We start from the raw sequence: 7,987 nt of genomic DNA on the forward strand, positions 1-7,987 counted from the left end.
TCTAATCTTGTTTTTTAATACACAAAATATGCAGGGTATAAAAGGTGCCTGTAAACGTTGTTTTGCTCTTCACAGAGAACAGTGGGTTGTGGCTGCAATGGGTTTTCCTTGTGAAAGTATTCACAATGGGGGGAAAAAGTATCGAAATGTCTATAGATACTACTCAATATTTTGCAGAAGTAGTTTCAAAGGTTTCTAGTGATGTCTTGATACTGAAACTAAGTCAAACAAGATTTACAGCCGCCTTTCAACTCTGGGGTAAAGTGGTAGTCGCAGCCACATGATTATCGGCTTTTAAAGGTTTACCTGCCAATCTAAGGTGCTATATAAGGCACACAGCAATAATAAAAACAACGTAAAGGAAGGAGAGGACTGATGGGAGAAAGACAGAATAGGAGGAACATGGTCAGTTATTCATCTCAAAGACATATTGTTACGGACACGCTGAACACAACAACATGCAAACAGACACAACACAACCAAATGAAGAAAATATCTTCACCTCTCTGACAAAACAAAAATGTTGCAAATAAATAAAATTGAGAAGCATGTTGAGAAATTTGACATTATGCAACAAAGAAATGTGCTACACACAGACAGTGCAAACATGTCCAATCCAACGCGGCAGGAATTTCCTGTGGACACCAAAACTGAAACCAAATATGAGCTAACAATGCTTATTTTAGTTGGAACACTCAGACTGTGTGATTCCAGGATTATTGGACATTTTGACTTAATTTCATGTGTTGGAATTTGAAATTCTTTGTACAATTTAAAATGAAATCTACACCCTGAAGGTAAGCCTCATTTCCAGAGATGTGCATTTGGAGTCACAGAATAGAGCGGCTGCAGGAACTAGAGGAAAAGGTTTTTATTCTAGAAATCAGCGCCACGGGGAACATTATCAAACATAACCTGAGAGTAAAACTCGGAAGACACACGTTTCCTGGAACATTTACAAACTGTGGCAGAACAGAGGCTGACATTATTAATCATATTTACAACTAATACAGTCATAGTCCTATTCACAACTAATAAAAACACTGAATTCCTTTGATGGTACATGAACCTGATTTTCTTTGCAGCTAACCTCTTTCTAAACTGCGTGGTTAGTCTTGTTTTCAACACTTGACAGTTAAAACAAACTTTGCTGAACATATCTACTGATCTATATCACTCTTCCTGCCATGCAACTCACTAAATTAAACAAATGGAGGAATCCGGAATGTCTTCTGGGAAACGTTGGAAATAACACAAACTAAAGTAGACAGGTGGAAAAGAAAACTGCGAGTCACAGAGGGTAATGGAAGAGCACCTCGGTCTGATAATTGCTGTTAACGAGCTCACCTTTACTCACGGTAGACACAACCGCAGATGAGGCCATGTCTGTCTTTTCACCGACAACATCCACATCCTCATCTACTTCCTCTTCTGAAGACTCTGTCCAGCTGATGATCACCGGAGGAGGAGCGGGACTGGAACCGCCAATCACATCAATGTCCTCGTCGTCGTCGTCCCAGCTGCCCGTCCACCCCAGACTGAGCTCTTTGGCAGAATGTGAGGAGGGTGAAACAGAAGGCGTCACTTTGACAAAAGGTGACAGAGTCGGGCCCTCCACGTCGATGATCTCATCGCTGCTGCGGTGCATCTCTTCGTCCGTCAAACTTCCCACAGTTTCCCTGAGACTGATTTCTCTCCCCACTGGTTCTTCCTCCCGCTGTTCTCTTTGTAAGCAATCTCCTAGACTGGACACGTCCTGTAGCTCTCTGGTTGCTGGTTCAGAGACAAAGTCGGAATATTCAGCGCTTGGTGTGCATGTTCCAGAGGTCAGCTGGGCCATTCGCTCAAAGCAAACCCTCTTGGCCACAGGGACAACATCCCTTGTCTTCTCCTCTGACTCTGCTCCCCTCTTCTCTACCCTCCTTGTAGGTGCCTCCGCCTCTTCATGTGGCTGGACAGCCAATTCTTCTTCTTGTCTCGCTTGGTTTTTCTCTGGTTGTTCATCCGTGCAACTGGGCTCCACAGGCTGTGGCTGAGTTGGTGGTGTTGAACTCTCACCAGTAGTAAAACTGAGAATTTGTCCATTTTTCTTTGGCCTGCCTGGTCTTGGTCGGCCTGCTGAGGGTGGCCGTTTGTTCAGAAGTGGCTCATTAAGAAAGGGCAGGCTGTCCTTTAAAACACATTAACTTTATAATTATTATACAACAACAAGACCAATAGTCCACAGCAACGCTAAACTTATGCCCAGTGGTGCTTTAAAGTTAAACGCTAATGTCATTATACTAACATGCTGATTTTTCAGCAGGTATAATGCTCAACATGCTCCCCATCTTAGTTTATCGAGTTAACATGCTAACATTTGTTAATCAGCACAAAACGCAAAATACATTTACCGGGAATGTCTTTAATTTGATTGGTTTCGGTCATAAACCAGAGTATTAAGTTTTGACCTGATGATTGCGCTATACAAAAAGATAAAGGATCCGGAGCTGGGACGGAGTCGGGACACAGTCGTTGCCAGTGTAAATACACACACTGACTTTAATGGAAACCTAATGACTTCGCCGCCGTTCCGGAGCGGATCCGCAGCCGTTACGCAGCCGGTGGAAATTGGGGGTTAGAAGGAAAGGTCAATGCTTACCATGAAATGTGCTTCTCTAAACCTGCTCCTGATTGGGTACATCTTTGTGCTCCATGAGGCTGGCTGAACCCTTTTAGACAAGCTGTCACGTGGGTATTTCCGCGATGATGCACCGGTCTTTGTTTTTGCCAGTTTCTGAAAATGACATACAGACAGACAAACCATTTGATACATTTTCTTTCTCGTTCTGTGGGTGTCATAACCAGTGTCATTACACTCTTTGATTACTATCAGTTATAAGACTTCCACTCAAATGATCGTGACAGCAGACATCAGCAGAAGCATTATTTGAGAGTTTGAGAGAGTTAGAAAAGCTCGACACCTGGACTTCTGGACAGCTGGGTTCGTGCAGTGTAACTTGGGCTGGCAGCGGGCCACTCCTCTCCAGTTTCACTACAGGCATCCGCTTTAGCTGCTCGTCTCCTCGGTCACGAATGCTTTTGGTCTTTGCGTCACTCGATGACACTGTCTTCCTCATCCTTTTTTTCTGTCGTTTCGCTGGCGCTCTGACTTTCCCCTGTGATCGCTCACTGTGTTTGGGGGGAGCGGCACTGCAAGCAGATGCCTTGCGTGGCTGTGAACATCTCTGCACTGTTTTGGTTTCCTCTCTTTGTTGAAGTGGAGATATTTGAGAGTATCTGGCTGGATGCACTGTGTATTTATTTTGTAGACGAGGGGTATGAGGGGTCTTGTTTTTTTTGTATGTGCGGAGGACAGTGTAAGGCTGACTAGCCTCCGTGCAGCTTTGACCGCACATCTCCACCTCATCACTGGCAGTACAGCTGTCAACGTGCTTCTCAAAGGACTGGAGGAAGTGGTCCAGCATCTCGTTAAGCTCTCCCTCTCCCTGCTGCTGTAAAACGGGCATCTCACTGATTGCAGAGCTGGAGCTGCCAGTTCCTCTTGCTACAGCAACAACATGCGTGGACCCATGAAAACCTGCATTTGGAAGAGGAGGCTGAGAATGTAGAGCACTGTTGTTGTTGTTTGGTAAAATGTCAAGGCCCATCATCACTTCCTCCAGCAGACGATCAAAGTGTTCAGGATGATCCTCATGAGATGGAGGAGGGAGGGATGTGCTTTGGAGGAGGGCTGAAGAGGCTGCAGACAGCAGGCCAGGAGACGAGGAAGGCTGTAGGGCGGGGCTGAATACAGATAAGGTTTGAGTGTCGGAGCACGTTAAGTGAGGGGAAGAAAATGAAACTGATGTTGTTGGTTTGGCCCTCGCCCTCCCAACCCTGCCAACAGGAAGACCACCCTGTAAGCGGGGATAAAAGTATGTTAATTACAATACAAAGGACAGATGTACAAGGAAATAAAAATGTGTCATTGTGTCAGTGCTAAAGTGATGACCCAATATATGTTTTAACCAATAGGTTGGATACAGAGGTCACTTTGTAGATATTATCTCATAATACTACAAGTTCAAACCGCTGTGTCATGTCTCACCTGGTTACAAGGCTGCGTTGTACTCCTCCCACGCTGCGTGTTACCTCCTCTCTCCCTGTACGGCGGCACATCTCCACTCTGGCTGAACTCCCACCCTTTGCTGCGCCGTTTTCTCCCCTTGGCTGGCTTCAGAAGCTCTCTGGTCTTCAGATGCAACTTCCTGCCTGCAGCTCCTCCTCCCTGACCCGTCATGGATGCCCTCAGCCCCCACCTCTGAAGGAACAACTTCTGCAACCTGCTCACCCCCACCTCCTGCACGTCCACTGTCTGAGTTAACCCTCCTCTTCCTCTCCCTCCTGTTCTTGCTCGTGGTTTCCTGGCTTGACTCTCACCCGTCCCGGCTCTCCTGGCACCTCTCACCCCTGCTCCCTGCCTACTCCTCGCTCGCCCCCCGCAGCAGCCCTCCTCTTTGTCTGGTTTCAGGAAGTAGCTGATATATCCTGGGATGTTGCCTTGAAACTGCTCTAACTGCTCATCCTCCCATTCTTCCGCCGCTGCAACATTTCTGGAAGCTCCCTTAGGGGCAGCAGCCCCGCTCTGAGAGGCAGCACCACACGAGGTTGCTTGGCTGGTAAAAGGAAGGAGGGGTGGGGGGACAAAGTCATGCGGGGGTACCACAACAGGCACAGATGTGTGTTCAGCTGCTGTGGATTCTTGCATAGAGTCTATGAAAGCAGATAGGGGTTGGTGTGGTTGGTTTTCATGTGGTGGGTAGATGAGGGATGTGGGGATGTAGGGAATGTCGGGGAGAACAACATGGGAGTCTGTCATTCCAAAATTCTGGAAAGCAGCCATATCAATGGTCTCAAAGGAGGCTGCTGGGTGAGAAGGGGGACCCGTGTTTACCTGCTGCTCATCTGTCTGAGTCCATGTTTCTTTTTCACCTTCTGACAGTGTCTCTTTCCACAGGAAGGTGCTCCCATACCTCACTTCTCGCCTCCACTTGCTCCATCTCCCATTCTCATCAGGCATCGGCAACTCCGTCTGCACTCCTACCTCCGTGTGGCAGCCTTCTTCTTCCTCTTTTCCGCTCTCACAATCTCTTTTTGTGACCTCCACAAGCCCATGGATGCCCAGCTTGGCTGCAGCCGAAATAGCCTCTTGCTTTTCATTCTCGCCCTCTCCTGCCATCTCCCCACAATATAACAGTCTGACCATGCGAAGCAGGGTGCAGGCGCCGAGAGCCCGAAACTCCAAGAGACGGGTCTGTCCTGCAGGGAGTGGGGGGGCGGAGGACAGAGCGGAGGAGATGTCGGGGCTGATGGCTGATAGAATGCAACTGTGTGCTGGTACTGATATGCCTTAGGGAGAGGAACATGTCAGTAATGATAATAGCCCCCACAACAACATGAAACAAGAATAAAGGATGTTTGTTTAATGCGTGTGTAATTTAGCTGGTTTTACCTGTGTTTGTAATTTAGCAGTATTTTTACCTTCTGTCTTGAGCAGAGTGTCACAGAACTGACTGCACTGTTGCTGTTTCTGCAGCTCAGCGAGGAGGAGGGCTTCAAACCCCGGTTTTTGGTAGCACCACATCTCCCCATTCACTTCAGAGGAGGAGCAGAGAGGGGGGATTAATAGAGATGACAGGTTGTATTCGTCACAAATATATCTTTTTACGCAACTGTGACTGCAAACAAAACCACACAGGTGTTTTGCGCATGCAGCCCATACAACTACATGATCAAAAAATCTTTTATTAGCATTGGCATGAGCAACACATTTTGCTTAGTGCTTCATCAGGCTCATAAAGGTACAACAAACCAATGGCTTCAATAAGAGATTTAATAAGATGTCATACACAAATTTCTACTGGTATCCATGTGTGAGGAAAAGGCTCGACTTCAAACAGATAGTCATCGATACAAACATCCTCAGTCCATATGTATACAATATTGATTTAAATTCACTTAGCAAATTTCTGACTCTTGCTCTGTTGAATTGATCAGATGTATTATGACTAAATCAATTCTTTGATAACAGGCTAATATGAGTAGGATCTTGTCTGTGTTTTGCACATTTTCTTCTTTCAGTTAATGCTGAATTTGTAGAAAAACATTGCAGTATCAGCCCCAATTACATAGATCTACTTGAACATGGTGTACTTTTTCAGCAGGAGTGTTAGATGTATTAGACTTATATCATACACTAAAGTTGTGTACTTGTCTTATTTTGTATACATAATACTTTAGTAAGTAGTGTAGCTATATTTTGATAGGCATTGTTTGCTGGCATTAATACATATTTTGAAAGAGAACTGTTTAATTAGTATTAATATAGTATTTATATTATATTAATCCAACATTGAGAACTTCATAGCGGATATTAACAGCCTTAAATGTCGGTTTATTTCTTAACCCCATTGTTAGAGGAGCATTTTTTTCATTACACATTATATTAAAACTTTTCTTTCTTCGATGATAGTCACGTTAGATGTACAGTTCTGTGTAATGGGTTAAATCAAGAACTGGTGCTTTAGCGTTAGAGGTGCATTCTAATCTGCACACCTGCCGGTTAGCATCACTGCCAGCAGCCGGCTAGCTGTGCGCAACTCACCAAGATTGTAAACTAGTCATAACAGGCCACCTTTTAGTTAAAATGACATGCACATTATAACATTGATTGTAACTAAACTTCTGAGGACAACCGAAGCAGTTTAAACAAAAGTTACTTTATCCAGGCCGGCTGTTACGGTGTGAACGCGGGCAGCTGACGGACACCTTCACTCACCGTCTTAATGCTCCTTATAAATCCGTTCCCACGTCAAATAAATGACATTAGTTCGTTTTAAAATATATATATATACACCAAATGTGAGATAGACAGACAGTATATCGTTTTGTTTTTCAGTTGTTTTATCTGTCCTTTTTGGGACGGTCATCCACGGGTCAGCGTGGTCATCAAACAGCAACGGGGCTCTGTCGTGTGTCGCTACGCCACCAGGGGGCGGGAGTGTCCCCACACAGCAGACACAGTACAGCAACGGTTAAAGAGTACAAACACAACATTAAACACAAGACAGTTCACTTCTGCTACATCCCTTTTCGCTTAAAAAAGATTAGCCTCTAGATTTGTGGCGTTTAACAGCCTAGGGTTCAGACCATAGGAGGAGAGTAACTACATTAACTCAAGTACTGTACTTACAATTTTGAGGAGTACAAGTACAAATACTCATGTGTGTAGTACTTGTACCATTTTATGCTACTTTATACTTCTACTTCACTGCAATTCAGAGGCAAACATTGTACTTTTTACTCCACCACATTTATTTGTACATTTTAGTTACTATGTTACTTTGCATATTTTGATTATATTTAATACATTTTGATATATTGTAAAAAAATAGCAGCAACATTAAAGTGATGTTCACATAAATTTGGACATTGGGCGTTCTTTTATTTTTAGCACTTCAATATATTTTGATGCTACTTCTGTAATGTAATTTTACCCAAGTAAAATTTTGAATGCATGACTTTTACTGATGTAAAAGGCAGAGCATGTATACACAGTCGTACTGCTACTTTTAGTTACTACCACTACTACTACTTTTAATATCTAAATACTTCTTCCCCCACTACCTAGCAAAAACTACCATCATGAATGTATTTTTACAAGTTATTGATTCAACTTCATGGTGATTTTTACAGCTTTAGTTTGTTCTGCTGTTGACTTGTATTGCAGTGGAGTTTGATATGTTTCTTTAAAATATTAGAATATGCACCTCTTAAAAGGTGCACTATGAGTTCCTGCATGGTTTCAGCACAATTTAATTGTTGTCTCAAATTGAAGGCATCTCTCCTTGATAATAATAATAATAATAATAAATTGAATTTGTATAGCGCTTTTCCCGAGCTCAATGTCGCTTAACAGAGTAGAGACAGTTATTTAAAAAAAAAA

General features: G+C 43.8%; 1 protein-coding gene across 1 annotated transcript in view; it reads right to left on the reverse strand.

Moving 5' to 3' along the window:
• Positions 1 to 869: 869 nt before the first annotated feature.
• LOC117951606 overlaps positions 870 to 7,987 on the reverse strand; it is a 13,266-nt gene continuing 6,148 nt past the window's right edge. Inside the window, exons 2-6 of the mRNA XM_034883380.1 lie at positions 5,524 to 5,637; positions 4,091 to 5,391; positions 2,962 to 3,899; positions 2,642 to 2,776; positions 870 to 2,165 (exon numbers count right to left, since the gene is read on the reverse strand). Coding sequence (XP_034739271.1) covers positions 1,292 to 2,165; positions 2,642 to 2,776; positions 2,962 to 3,899; positions 4,091 to 5,391; positions 5,524 to 5,626 — 3,351 coding nt within the window. The 5' untranslated portion in view covers positions 5,627 to 5,637 and the 3' untranslated portion in view covers positions 870 to 1,291. The remainder of the gene's footprint in view (positions 2,166 to 2,641; positions 2,777 to 2,961; positions 3,900 to 4,090; positions 5,392 to 5,523; positions 5,638 to 7,987) is intronic.

The sequence above is a fragment of the Etheostoma cragini genome, chromosome 10 (assembly GCF_013103735.1).
Source record: "Etheostoma cragini isolate CJK2018 chromosome 10, CSU_Ecrag_1.0, whole genome shotgun sequence".
Classification (NCBI taxonomy): Eukaryota; Metazoa; Chordata; class Actinopteri; order Perciformes; family Percidae; genus Etheostoma; species Etheostoma cragini.